At 35.6% G+C, this 15,736-nt stretch overlaps 1 protein-coding gene across 11 annotated transcripts in view; it reads right to left on the reverse strand.

Moving 5' to 3' along the window:
• The window catches only part of DMXL2 (Dmx like 2), a 151,947-nt gene that overhangs the window by 55,604 nt on the left and 80,607 nt on the right, over positions 1–15,736 (reverse strand). For 9 of the 11 annotated variants that reach the window (XM_082444556.1, XM_082444554.1, XM_082444555.1 and 6 more), the window contains 5 exons: positions 15,187–15,276; positions 12,698–12,815; positions 8,026–8,145; positions 4,550–4,777; positions 997–2,673 (listed from right to left, as the gene is read on the reverse strand). In XM_082444556.1, coding sequence (XP_082300682.1) covers positions 997–2,673; positions 4,550–4,777; positions 8,026–8,145; positions 12,698–12,815; positions 15,187–15,276 — 2,233 coding nt within the window. The remainder of the gene's footprint in view (positions 1–996; positions 2,674–4,549; positions 4,778–8,025; positions 8,146–12,697; positions 12,816–15,186; positions 15,277–15,736) is intronic. The other 2 variants (XM_082444557.1, XM_082444558.1) reach the window with 2 other exon arrangements.

Below are 15,736 nucleotides of genomic sequence, written 5' to 3' on the forward strand. Positions count from 1 at the left end.
AGATATATTATAAAGGCATAAACCTATATGAAGAGATATATTCCAGGTAGCTTTGAGGAACAGTCTTTTTCCCTCAAACTTGGAAATCTTGTGAAATAATTAAAAGAGTATAGGCTTGGAGGCAATGATTTACCCACATCTGAACCCCAGTTCTGCCATTTACTACCTATGTGATCTTATGTGTCACTTAATCTCCCTAAGGATCAGTGTCTTCATCTATAAAATTAAGTATAATAGTAGCTACCTACTAGAAGACTGTTGTAATAATTAAATACAATAAAGTACATGAAGCACCTGGCACATAGCAATTGTTCACTCCTCCACAATATTTACTGAATGAATGAATGATCAATCATTTTCGGTTTCCTTTGCTAATGTCATCATTTAGAATCAACACCATTACCTTCAACTATCTGCATAAAAGAGAATGAAATCTAGTTTCAGGAGGCAGCCAAAATTTTTCCGGTTACAGAATGAAGTAAGCAAGACACATGTTACATTAAAATGTATGAAAACCTCTTTCTCAAGAGACTTTCTGGAGAAAATTAGGTAATTATAAAAATTATTTATACCTAGAAATGCGAAGATGAACAAGTTGAGCCCAGGAGGTCCTTACAAGCCTGGTGGTTCAATAGTAAAATTAACAAATGGGCCATTATTATCACTAAAATTAAAATTAAAATAAACCATAGGAATCAATCTGTTCAGAAAAACAAAAGACTATATGTCCAAAATGATATGAAGGTTTCAGGGTAAAAATTCATGTGAGGATGCACACAGATATCACAAATACATAAAGTCACATGCACAAGTCATAGCCTACCCCAATCACCTTTCCTTTTACAACTAATCATATTATGTAATAGTAACTATCAACTAGAGAGGTCATTTCCCTGCAAGGTTTAAAGAAAGACTGCAATTTAATATGTGAGTCATTATATAGATAAATACAAACAGTTCTATTAATGATAACTTTATAAATTTTTAGTTATTTACCTGAGTAACTCTTATCTCTGTTTTCATCAAGCTCAGTACTGGTGGTAGCCACTGTATCAGCCAAAGCTACAAGGAACATCTGCTCCAAACGGGTAAGGCCTGGGAGACTTGAGTGCATAAGATGACTTGAAAGTACCCTAGCATGTTCTTGGCCAAAGTAAGCTGGTCCATATTGAGAAAGATTTATTACTTTTGATTTGTTTTCTCTTTTTTCTGGCTCTAAGTCAATATCATCTGTTGTTATATCCTGGATTTGGAACAGCTCTGAATACTGATCCTCTGGTTGACTTTCCGTATGATCTTCATAGTTCCGTGGTATTTTTGTACTTTCTTCTGAAATTCTGTAGGTTGTATCTTGATCGGCAGCAAGCAATGCATATAACGGTAGTGGAGGAATAGAGTCTATCTCAGTATAATCTCGAGTACCATCTTTCCCTATGGTGACTGTATCCTTTGCTGTACTGCCACTTACACTAATGGTTCGAGAAAGATGTCGCTTAGTTCCTTCTCCAGCATCAGCATCTCTAACTACTGCAACTTCTCCTGCAATGCATTTTACTAAATGAGAGAGAATAGCTTTAGCCCTGCGAACTTTCCCTAAATCCATCAATTCTAACAGCTGGGTTGGATGATACTGCGGGAGAGTAGGGGAAAGTACATGTGCAGCCTCAAATAAGCCACCATCTTGAGCTACAGTTGGTGAACAAAAAATATCATCAGCAATAGCTGCTCCCTCAACAATACTTTTTCTTGACAACATATTAGACTTAAAGGCAGAATGATCTTGTATTGCTGTCTCTTCTGCATCAGGACCATCAGCGTCAATGTCTCCAAATTTGACAGCATGCTTCCACTGTGCATATACATGCATTTCACAATCCATTCCTACCACCAATATCCCATCTCTTACCCAAGAGAGAGAAACAGGCAGTGAAGGCGTACCATCAACAGAAGACACTAAGTCTATAGATCTAAGAAGAACCCATCTTGACCTAACTCCTTGCTTGATACTTCCACCTAGTGGTAAAGTAATGACAGCTACTCCATCCTTACTATTGATTTGCTCAGTCACAATTCCTGAAAGCCGCCCATACATGAAGATATTAGCACCGACCCCTACTGTGAGAATGTGGGAGCCATCTTCTTTTGATACCCAGTCCAAATGTACTAAATGTTTAATATTCGGAATAAGATATCTATCCTTGCTCAAAAGTGCATCTGATTTGCTGTACACAAAGAGATTACTGTCAACACTGACCCTTGAATCAAGTACACTCCCAACTTTGACCAAATCATCAAGATGAATTGTTTGTTCTAAAACCCATTCTGACCCTCCTGTAGATTCACATTCAAATATGCAAACATGCATGGAAAATTCTTTAGAAACAAAACCATTGTGATGGATAGGTTGTTTGTAAGCCACTGCAAGGCGACCCGTGTATGAACAGCTAACAGCAACTGGTCTTCCCACAATGCTCACTGTACTGCTGTTATCTTCTCCTTCATCATTCATCAAGGGCCATCTCCTCCAATGATAGGTTTCCTTCTCATCACTTTTACATTGTAGATTGGTTTCCATACTACATTTCCAGAAGCGTACTTTATTGTCAGAACAAGTTGTAACCACTAAATAAGGTGCCAGGCACACTGGATAAATTGAAGAGGAACTCAGGTGGCCTTAAAAAAGAAAAAGCAGATTGTCATAATAATAGAAACACAAAATAATATGCTAATAATCAAATTCTAGAATGTGATTAATCCAAATCCACTATGAGCTTCTTCAGAGTAACTCTGCAGTCCCCTGCTAAACCAAATATTTCATTAAAATAAAACTCAAAAGCAATGAAACAAGTCAATGCTTAATCAATAAACCTGTCACCTGCTGTAATTTATATGTCTTTACCACACATGCCTCACTGGACTTTCATTCTACATCTTTTATCACTTTCATCATAAATACTTAAATAGTCATTAAAATTTGCCTTTCAAATTCCCCTAACTGGCCCTCAAATAATCCAGACACTAGATCTACCTGCACCACAAAATGTTTTCAGTCAGCTAAACAGACACTAGATCTCACCTTCTTCACCAGGTTTAATTCATGCTCTCCTAACACTTAACCAGAACACTCATATTTATTCCTGACTGCCAAAGACTAACACTTCCCATCTACTGTCAACTATAACATGAGGGGAGGGACTTCCCTGGTGGCGCAGTGGTTGAGAGTCCACCTGCCAATGCAGGGGACACGGGTTCGAGCCCTGGCCCTGGAAGATCCCACATGCCGAGGAGCAACTAAGCCCGTGCGCCACAACTACTGAGCCTGTGCTCTAGAGCCCGCAAGCTACAACTACTGAGCCCACATACTGCAACTACTAAGACCCGTGCCTAGAGCCCGTGCTCCGCAACAAGATAAGCCACCGCAACGAGAAGCCCGCGCACCACAGCAAAGAGTAGACCCCGCTCGCCACAACTAGAGAAAGCCCGCACGCAGCAACAAAGACCCAACGCAGCCAAAAATAAATAAATTAAATAAATTAATTTTAAAAAAAAACAACTATAAGATGAGGGGTAATAGTGATTAAGATTGGGATCAGAAGGCCTGGATTCAAGTTCCATTCTATCAATACCTTCCTAACAGTGGGAAAGCCACTTAAACATCCGAGCCTGTTCTATCTAAATAATAGGGATCACGTTACTACTTCCCTTGGAGTTTTACTGTCCAACAAGACATTTGAAAGCATTTTACAGAGTCCCTGCAAAATATTATTTATCATTATTAATTCCAATAAACTTATTTGAGTGTATCCTAAACTTTCCAAATACTTTGAAAGATTCAAAAGCTGACCTAAATCAGCATCAACCACAAAAGCCCAGAGTAAACTCTTAATGTGGACTTTCCAACTCTGATTCCAAACCTGTGTTAGGGATGAGTAAGAGAACCTCATACTCAAAATCATTCCCCAGTAATTAGAATAGTCTTGAACCTCCAATTCTGGTTCCCCAAAAACACTATCGAGGAACTCAATTCAAATTCCACAAATGACAGAACATTTTAAAATACAGATGCCAGTCCTGCTCTTTAAACTACTTTACCAACCTTGCTAATGTCAGTATCACTCTAGGCAAACCAAACTCTAATCCTGTATCCTACATTTTTCCCCCAAAGTATCTGCCAACTCTTCGTCAAACATACTTAATAATAGCAATAATGTGGATGAAAAGCCTTAATTTAAAAAAAAAAGCTTCAATAATTCACATATGACCATATTTTTCTTTGCAATTTCACTATCACAGTATTCCTATTTATAGGAAATCACAGCGTAGGCAAGAAACCTTGCATTAAAACGTTCACACTATTTTCTGCCAAGCTGATTACATTTATCACAGGAAATTATTTCTAAAATAGACATGTTTCTAAACAGAGGTATCATTAGTAGAGAACAAATCTTTATTTCAGTGTCAACTCTGCACATATTTCAGAAGAGTTCACCCATTTTATGCACTGAAGATTGCTCTGAGCTACAACTGTCCAGTCTTTAAGTTATGTTACCTGCTGAAGGCGTTGCTCTTATTACTTCAACTCCTACTGGGAGATCAAGAGGTTGGCTATATACCAGTCTAGAACTCAGAATCAGTTTACTAGCAGTTTGAAGGTTGGCAATTGATGAAGAATGTGGCATGGGGCTCATACTAGGAGAGGTTTCTGGAGAAGAGTCTACGTTCTTCTGTCCAGGGACTGAAAGTAGACTCTCTGATGAAACACCTTCTGAAGCTTTAGCTTTGAAAATAAATTATGAAATTATGAAATACATTAGTATCATCACTATATACATGAGCTAGAATAATATTTTGTGATGATTTAAGAAACACGGTTTCTTAAAAGTGCTCTGGAGACAAGATCAATTTTCAAACTTTTGCTCAGTTACCTTGATAGAATTTTTTTTTTAACTATTTTACTCTTTCTTAGCATCACCAATTATATCACAGGGATATTGTCAGTGAAGAATCACAACATGTACGATCTAGAAAAAAAACAAGTTCTCTAGCCCAGTGTTCTCAACATTTAAAACACATCAAAAGCTTGAGGAACTTTTAACATGAAGGTTCTCAGGCCTAACCACAGAAACACTGACTCAGTTGTTTTGGGGTAGATCCCATAAATCTGCATTAATAAGCAGCCAAGGTGTTTCTGAAACAGATGGGTCATAAATCAAACTTTGAGAAATAACAAGTTACTGCCTCACTTAATAGATGAAGAAATTTAAACTTGGAAAGCATAATGATTTTCCTTAGGTCATAAAATTAGCTAGCGGTAAAGGAGACACTAAAATACCAGCCTACTAACTATCAAGTGCTGAAACAAGATAATAAACAAGATCTCAAGAACATATAAAAGTTCCAAACAAATTTAAGATAGTATTAGTTGAATGGCTTTGTAAGCATATTGACCTTGATCTCTGTCCAAAAAGTTTCCAGCTTTCACATTCAGGTGGAGTGTAAATCTCTAAGCAGATTTAGTTATCTGTGCTTCTGCTACATGTAAGAGATACTTTGCATCACATTTTTATTTGTATGTCCATCTCCCTCCCCCCATTAGACTATGAATTCATCAAGGGCAAGGATGAGGTCTTATTAGCTTTGTACATCCCGAGTAGCACCAGAATACGGAGCGATAATAATCAATCCCCTTTTGCTTCTGGTGGATTTTAAATATGTCGACCTCTTTTATAATGGCAGACCACTAAATAAGAAATGTGAAAACATTTTTTGTAAAATAGAATAAGATGACAAACTTGAATCAGTAGTCAGAAGACAGAAATACTACTCCTACTCTAAAACTAACTAGATATGTTGCCTTAAGCAAGGTACTTCATCATCTCTAGCTATTTTCTCACCTGCAAAATAAGGCTGAATTGAATCATTTCTCTATCTACAAACCAGGCAATTTTCTAATGTATATATCTCATGCAAAGAAAGAAAATAAGAGCAGGGGAAAAAAGCAAAAGAGAGGCTTTAAAGCCAGAAGACCTAATTTTGAAACTTAGTCTGTGACAAACTAGATGTGTCATTTGGTCAAGTTACTTAATATTATTCCATTAGTAAACTGAGGGTAACATCTATCTCACATATATAAAGTTACTATATCAGTGCCTGGTACCTAGAAGGTACTCCAAATGTTCCTTCCCCACCTAAATGTAAGTCTATCACTTCACCCTTTGCCAGGATTTTCAACACACTGCTAAATTCACATATCAGCTTTAATGGCAATGTACACCATGTTAAATCTGCTGCACATTTTAGAACCAAAATATAGATGCTTTATGTCAAAGCTAAAGATAGCATATGATTTGTTTGCTTCTATTGTAATCTTACTGTTTGTGACCTTTTACTGCTGTCACAAACAGAGTAAGCAAGGCAACTCTACACTAGCCCTGACCTGAGGGGAACAGCAGTGGGATACTTTCTTCATAAGCAGGGGGACAGAAGGCATCACATGATTCCTATCCTACCACAAGGATCTGTTACTACCTCTATTAATCTCTTGAGAACCATTCCTGGCTCTGTGCCCAACTCTAGAAAATACCATATTCTCCGGTGGGTTAAGAATTCTCTTCCCGGAGGGTATTATGCTAAGTGAAATAAGTCAGATGGAGAAAGACAAATACTGCATGGTTTCACTCATATGTGGAATCGTTTTTAAAAGTAGTAAGTGAACAAACAAAACAAAACAAAGACTAACACATAGATACAGAGAACAGATTGGTGGTTACCAGAGGGGAAAGGGGGTGGGGAAGGGCAAAATGGGTAAAGGGAGTCAACTCTATGGTGACAGATGGAAACTCTACTTTTGGTGGTGAGCACACTGTAGTGTATACAGAAGTCAAATTAGAATGCTATACACATGAAACTTATATGATTTTATAAACCAATGTTACCTCAATTAAAAAAAATAAAAATAAAATTCTCTTCCTGACAAGCTTTTATCAATAGATCCCTCTACTCTTGCATTCCTGTGGAACAACATGTAACGCCAAGAATTAACTCCAAAGGCTTTGAAAATTTTTTTGGATTCCTCCTACCACAAGAAGATTAGCCTCAACTAGGCACAGGTAAAGGGTCTATTGAATCATTTGGCTTTTCCAGTCCCAGTTCATGGCCCAGTTAGAACTGCTATTTACACAGTTTTGTGATAATGTGGATTACAAAGAGAACAAAAGACATATACATTATTATTTCTCTGTATTAAATGTTTAGCATGTATAAAATCATTAAAATTATATAACCATCAGAAATAATAAAATATTTTCTAAACTCTCAAATATCTTGGGTTAATCAGTTTAAAGTAGATTCAGTTTGATATGGCTAACTATGCATTTCTTCATTTAAACAAGTATCTCTCAAAAAGTAAGCTTGTTTTAAAAAGAAAGGTTCATAATCAATTTCTGTACTTCATATTACAGATCTTCTAATTTGCTAAGACATCAATATGAATATGTATAGCAAAAGCATGGCTGAAATAATTTTTTTAATCACTGCTGCATTTCCTAATATTCTACGAAACCAGTTCCCCTTCTGAACGTCAGATGCTCAATCACATTTTTCTAAATAGCAAATCTTCTTTTAGTGATGCTAAAGCTAATGTGTATGGTATCAGATGGCAGTGTGTATTAACCAACAAAAAAATACAACATTAATTCTATGGGAAAAACTGATTTATAGAGACATGGTATCTAGAACAGAGTCATAATAGGCATTTAATAATTATTAATTAAAAAATAAATCAATCAAACTTTTTTTTCAATATGTCTAATGTGCCCGTTGACTGGTTTGTTTTTAGATTAACCTGTTTCATTAATGATTTATGGCCTTGTAATTAAAAGTTTGGCTTATACATACTTCAATTCAGCAACTCAATTTACAGTTCACTGGATCTTCATTTTAAAGAATTAACCAACCTAAAGCATATCCAGTAAAATGAATTTATTTCATATCATCTCTACATAAAACTGTAATATAATTACTTACCGAAACATGCCTGTACAGATTTAAGATGAAGGTGCCACATATGGAGAATAGAGCAATTATTGCTGTCTTTTTCAATTACTACTAGAAAGAACTTTTCTGAAAATGGTGGTGGTCGGTATCCTATTGTTAAAGGAAAAGAATATTTAAGTTAACATGTTTCTATAGGGTTAAGAGAAAGGCATTTTAAACAAAATCTCTTGATATGTATAGAAGTTGGGAGGAAAGGGAAGAATAGATGTATAGAAGCAGTTTTTTTTTTTGTGACTATGAGACTAAACTATTTAATTTATTTTTATTTATTTATTTTTGGCTGTGTTGGGTCTTTGTTTCTGTGCGAGGGCTCTCTCCAGTTGCAGCAAGCGGGGGCCACTCTTCATCGCGGTGCGCAGGCCTCTCACTATCGTGGCCTCTCTTGTTGCGGAGCACAAGCTCCAGACACGCAGGCTCAGTAGTTGTGGCTCATGGGCCTAGCTGCTCCGCGGCATGTGGGATCTTCCCAGACCAGGGCTCGAACCCGTGCCCCCTGCATTAGCAGGCAGACTCTCAACCACCGCGCCACCAGGGAAGCCCCTAGAAGCAGTTTTATATAACTTTTATGCTAAAAGTTAGGTGGCTATCTAAGACTAACAGGGCTACAACAAAAGTACAAAAGTCAACATGAAGGGATACCTACTGGTCAAAGATGGGACAATTTGAGCATCAAAGAATAAAAATGAATACAATTTATTAAAACACACTGAGTTCATAAGAATACCAAAAGAGAGAGGGCACATAAGAAAAAAAGCAAAGGAAGGATAAGAGGACCAGAAGGAAGAACAGAAAGGAAGAGAGAAAGGAAGAGAAAGACACAGAGAGAGAATGCAAGAGCAAGAGAGGGAGAAAAAGAACAGGAGCAAGTCAGCCTCACTGGATGCCCCCTGAAGTAACTGGGGCACTAACTCCTTAATTGGAAAATTGGCAATTAAATGGAAAGAATGAAGTAAACATGTATCCTGCTTTTTCTATATGTAAAATAGCATTTTTAAAAAAAATTAATAGTCATGGGTGGAGGGCCAATGATGGTGGTGCAGGAGAGACTTTTTAGAAATTTTATGCATTTTTTATGAAAAGACATTATTTGTGAACATAATTTTCCCTATTGACAACTGCATTTTTCATATATGAAAACGAGATCTACAAAGGACAACAAAAACTTTCTTTAAAAATGAAAACCTATACATTATATGAAATTATGGGTGTGAAACTTTTGAAAATTGTGAAGCAGTATAGAATTTAAAGACTCTTTCATTTGATAAAAAAGGAAGGAAGGAAGGGAGGGATGGAGGGAGGGAGGAGGGAAGGAAGGAAGGAAGGAAGGAGAAAAAAGAGAAAAAAAAGAAAACCCATAGTGGCAACTCATTGGCAATGAGCACGGTAAAACCCAAATTGTGGCCTCTAAATACCATGTTCCATTGAAAGGAACAGTTTGGAGGGATGACTCCATTCTTGCAAAGGCTATCTACAAGATAAGCCTGGCATATCTTGCTGTGCCTGAAAGAAAGCAAACTATCAAAAATAATGAGGTTGTGTCAAAAGGACTCAGGACCAACTTGAAAGGGTCTTCACTAGCCTAATGCAGGACAACGCAAGCATTAGAATTATGACTGCAAACTGACTGAAATATGCTAAGTACATAAAAATTCATGAGTGATATGAGTATATCTTTGTATGTGTATTATTCTTCAGTAGTTTTTCTAAAATGGGTTCATAATGATTCACAAAACAAAAAGAAAGACAACAACAACAGTAAATTCATCCGTAACGACTGGCAGCAACCTGGGCACAAACTCCTTTGAAATCATCAATTAAAGGGAAAGAACTAAGCAAAATCATCAATTAAAGGGAAAGAACTAAGCACTTACTCTCACTTTCCTAAAAATAACTCTATTTCAAAATAGCCAAAAAGCTGCCATTGATAAGGGAAAGCTTTTCCTTACAAATGCTTTCCAGCTAATAAATAAATGAGAACTGATAAAACTAGAAAATCACACTTGTGCAATCCTTAATGAAATAATTGATTGGAAAGCAACAATATCAATGGAAGAAACCATGAGATAATAGATTGCTGGCAAGTTTTACACTGGTGCCACCAGGTGAATTTTCTGAATCTTAGCATCACTAAAAACGAGACATCCTAACATTATGTTCTTTCTTATGACCTTCTATGATGAACAAAGCAACACCTAGGAAGTTGAACCTGGATCAAGTCTACAGAGGTAATTTGCACTTTACAGGAAAAATTTTAAATGAAGTAACTGGTCAGAGAAATTCCTATAAAATAACTTTCTCTAAAACAAGTCTGTGGCATGATAAGAGTATAAAGGGGGATTACTTTAGCTTAAAAGACTCTTAAAAAATGAAACACAGTGTGTGGACTCTATATGGATACGGATCCAAACAAATTAAGAACAAATAACCCTGATATTTTTTTGAGACAATTAAATGAAGTAAATATGGACTAGTTATTACAGAATTCTGAGAAATTTTGTTATTTTATCAATGTGATAACAGCACACATGTAAGAAAGTCATTTTTAGAAATGCATAAAGTATACAGGAGCGAAACAACATGATGGCTGAGTTTGCTTTAAAATATTTCAGGAAAAAAGGAAAAGAAAAGAAAATAGGGTAGATAAAGCAGGTGACAAAATCTTAAAATCATCAATCTAAGTTATGGGCATAGGAAGGTTCCTTTAACTACGCACTCTACTTTTGTCTGTAACTGGCATTTTTCTTAATTAAAAGAGTAATTAATTTTTAACTAAAACTTAGAAAATACAAAATACAGCAGGGTCAGGGAAGAGGAGAAACACACATTTCAAGTCCCTTAAGAAAACAGCTATAAAATCAAGAGAAACTTTGTACAAAAACTAAAGGAAAACCAAGAAAAGCATCAGGAAATCTTTCGGCCTGATTTCACAGTGACATATAGAAATATCTGGGATTGACATATATACACTAATATGTATAAAATAGATAACTAATGAGAACCTGCTATATAGCCTAAGGAACTCTACTCAGTGCTCTGTGGTGACCTAAATGGGAAGGAAATCCAAAAAAGAGGGGATATATGTATACATATAGCTGATTCACTTCGCTGTACAGCAGAAACTAACACAACATTGTAAAGCAACTATACTCCAACAAAAAGAAAAAAAAAAAAAGAAGAAGAAATATCAAGGGAATTCCCTGGCGGTCCAGTGGTTAGGACTTGGTGCTTTCACTGCCATGGGCCCAGGTTCGATCCCTGGTTGGGGAACTAAGATCCCACAAGCCAAAAAAAAAAAAAAAAAAAATATATATATATATATATATATATATCTCAAAAGAGGGAAATAAAATAATATTTTTAAATGCAGGTCTTCCAATTAAAAATATTATTTAAAAAATACCAACCTTATATAAGCATTGTTTTCTAGTAGGTTGGCATGTATTCCCTGTCAGAAGTAGCATGATAATTGATAGTTAGATTTGCAGGAAAGCATATAAAAAAGTTTAACCCAAGTAAAGGTGAAATACTATGGAAAAGCACATTTTAAATCTATACAGTACTGTTATGCTATAGTGACAGTGAAATAAAACTTAACGTGACAACTGAATAACTTAGAAAGAAGAAAAGTTCTGATCTATGAAGAAAGATGCATGAAAGGGAAAAAATTATTAGTCTGAGGGGTGAAAAGATGTTTGAGCTAAGCCTCACAGAAGACAGAACTCACTGTGATTTTCCACTAAAGAAAACGAAATTAACGGTACAAATTCAGTAGAAATACCTTCCTTAAATGACTATACATAATTCTGTGATAAAAGCTATACTAAGAAAATTAAATATGTCCTTCTAGATACTTACAATCTGTAACCAAATGAGATAAAGTATCTGGAAACCCTTTGTAAACTAAAAACTATTAATCACAGAAAATGAATTCTTAAAGTAGGACATGTCTTTCCTACCTTCAAATAGAAAGTATTCTATTCAGTATGTTCTATTTTCAAATTTCATTTTCAAATAGAACATGAAAGTTTTATAATTACAAAGTATAACTTCTAAAAGGAATATTTTAAGCTAACTAATAAAGTTTAAATATCATACGGTTTGTTCTTGAAAGGTCTTAGGAGAACTACTTTCTTTCACAAGAAGAAGAAAGAAATACAACCCTTCAGAGAGGAAAACTATGAGATGATACCTTTAATTCCTGGTATACCATACAACATAATACCTAAGCGTACCTAAGCTTCCTGGTATACCATACAACATAATATCTTCCTCCTATATTTATCAATAATCTTTAGTAAACTTATATTAATTGGCTTCCTTAAGATACCAGAGGGATACTTACTACCAATCAAAATAATTTAATTGTGGAGTTGAACAACTAAAGTTAAGTTTTTAAACAATAAAACTAGGTTTCATAAATAACATTTCTTGGCAAAAGGCTATGTCACCAGAGAACCTGTCTTTCAAAATATAATTTTTACCCTCATGTGTTCTTCACCTACAAAAAAGCATTTCTGATAGAACTGGTGTATTTGTCAAAAATCATGAGTGATGACGTTTGATATAAAGATCCACACTCAATGAAAGTTTGGAGGTTTTCTAAGATTAAGGTATAGAACTCAAGACTATTTTTTAAAAGTACCTTGTGATGGTTGAAAAAATATTTCTGTTTCCTTTTTCTCCATATCTTCCTTATGTGGTTTATATCCTCTAATGAAGTCTTCTTGAAACACATGAAGCAACTGTGTATTTGAGCCACACTACAAATATGAAAAAAGTAAAGTTTTATCTTTGAAATTCTGTATCTTCCACCCACTACCTCCCCAAGAACCCTAATATAAAATAGAAGAAAAAAATCTCTCTAACAATTTCTATTCTTTATAGAATGACTAATTAGAATGGAAAAAGCAAGAGAAAAAATCATTAGATAAATTACTTTCAAAGATGCTATAGTCAATAGCAGAACTGTGAAACTCTAGTAAAAACAAATCAACAGGTTTGCATCTCAAAAAAAAAAAAAAAACAGTTAAGTAATCTAGGCCACTCTGAGTTCAAAAATATCAGGTCTCATGACTGGCTGGAGGTGGCCACGCAGACCATATTAAGCACACTACCATAGGTTCTTTTTCTAATTCTACTTGAGAACCAAAAAAAAAAAAAAAAAAACAACCAGAAAGGTCCTCAAAGTACTTCCAATAAGTCTGTCTAGTGGGAATTATGAAGGATCCTATAACAGCCAGTGGGAATGACACATCTCTGAAGAAATGTATTTACATTTAAGTAACTAAGATTTCTAAAAGAATAGATGAAACATCACAGTCAGCTGATGCTACAAAATCATGTTTGGGACCACACAGAGAAGAGTAAAGATAATCCCAAATAGCTACTTAGAATCACAAAAGTGAACTGAAATTCAAGGAAAGGCTAAATCCGAACAAAAGCTTATTATGGAAGTAGGTCAAGACTATTTGATGGCTGCCCCACAGATTTCAAGGAAGGCAAGCAGCTATGATAATCTTGGCACTGAATGGATGGGCTATAATCTTAGAGAATAAAGCAAATCAGCCTCCTTTCACAGTATTGATAGAAGGAAATAAAATGACTATGACATTAGGTTGACCCACAAAATTTTTATGAAAGTTATAAGGTATTTTTATGTCTCTCCATACAGAAACATAAAAAAATCCCTTCACATTCATAGCATAAAAGGTCACCTCCCCCAGGGAAGAAGAATAAATGAAAGAAAAGGGAAGGGTGATGCTTTCATGGATACAGAAAGCATACAGCACATTGGAAACAAACATAGAATGATTTATCAGCCTAAGCCATTTATCAGTGCTTGCAGTTTACCAGCCCTTGTGATAAAGATAGCCACAAATGGAAAGGGAAAAATCTTCAATAAGTATAAAGTAAAAAGCAAAATGCTAGGTGAAAGAGGTCTGTAATAATATCCCATGGTACAGAGTAGAGAAGGGGCTACACTGGGGAAATGAATTTAACTCGCAGTTCATTAAAAATTAAGACATTTACGGGTTGAAGCTAATACACTCTTCTCCCATATCCCTATGGAGTGAAAAAAAGGAAATCACAAGTTAAGGGTTTCCTAGGAGGCGTTAGTAATTTGAGTCCGGCAGCCACATTTCTGTTGTCAAGAGCTGATGTGGTAATTTCTCTACATTGGTGGAAATTATTACATTTTCCCCAACAGAATGTGCAAGGCATCACGGAAAAATAATGACATAATACTATATTTGTTTTTAAATATGGTTGGCTCTTTCTTCATTCCCTTGTTTGAAAATAGTTGGTAACTTCCTCATCAAAGTAAACTTTTTTCATATTTGGAATGAATATATTACTTCTGTCCCCTTCAGTCCATAAACATGATCCTGAAGAAACAAATATGAGGGCTATAATCGGATTTACAAACTCCCTGTAGAGGGAAGGGTTCTCCTTCTTTTCTAGGTAGGGGCTAGGAAAGAACAGTGCCTACACAAAAGACCTGTACTTAGAAAGTAAATGCATACTTTGATCCTACTTCTATCTTCATTTTAATGGATCTCATAAAAATATCTAATACTCAGCCTAACAAAGCAAACACTCTTAAAGCTGATGTCACCATCTACTGAGTTGAAATGAGTAACAATATAAAAAGAAAAACCACAAACCGAGCCTCTATGCAGCTGTACTGTATTTTCCTTCATGGCTTCCCTGACTGAATCAAATGACCTTTAAACAGGAAATAAGGCTACAGATACAATTCAACTGGAGACGAAGAATTCGTAAATCATTGGAGATTTTCACTAAGGAAATCAAGAGAAGTTGGCTATATTTAGTATCAAACAAGAGAACTATTCTGAAATGAAATATAGTTGACTCTTGAACTGCACAGGTCCCCTTACATGGGAATTTTTTTCAATAGTAATTATTACAGGACTACTCAATCTGCAGTTAACTGTATATGCAGATGCAGAACTGAGGATGCAGAAAGCTGACTGTAAGTTATACGTGGATTTTCTATAGTGAGAAGGGTCAGTGTTCCTAACCCCCAAGTTGTTCAACGTTGTTCTTATGCATATTAAGCACTCTGGGACAAAGTATGTTAGTATCACCAATTCACAAGCATGTTTTTACTTGGTTGGTTATTGCATTGAGTTCAATAATGCAGCCAGGTCGAGCAGTAGACTGTTGGCTCACAATATTAAACACTTCTCCAATAAGTTTCTGTGAAAAAAAAAAAAAGTTAATGATCAACAACATATGAATCTACTGTCAATATGACACAGCATCTCGGACATTAAAGGCCCTTCTAAATATTCACTGACTAACAAATGGCAATTCATACATTCAAAGAAATATTTCAACTTTCTTTACTCATTCTCACTTTAAAAATTAACTAAGGAAAAAAATCTATAGTGTTTACATAAACAGTATATAACTTCAAGGCATCTAGTTCTTTGAACATGTCTTCATTTAGCAACCTTAATGCCCCATGAGAGATCTGGCTGAGGATCTAGCCCTATGCCTGTGTGTATGGTTTGCAGATCTACAATGCCATTTAAAAGTACAACCCTGCCAGATCGAAGATAAGGGCAAAGGTTGAGAAGTGGGACTCTGTGTCTTGGGATGGGGACGTGTAAACTAAGAGGAAGCCTAACTTTGAATCCCAAAACCCCAAAACCTT

Source organism: Balaenoptera physalus, assembly GCF_965194825.1.
Source record: "Balaenoptera physalus genome assembly, chromosome: 2".
Classification (NCBI taxonomy): domain Eukaryota; kingdom Metazoa; phylum Chordata; class Mammalia; order Artiodactyla; family Balaenopteridae; genus Balaenoptera; species Balaenoptera physalus.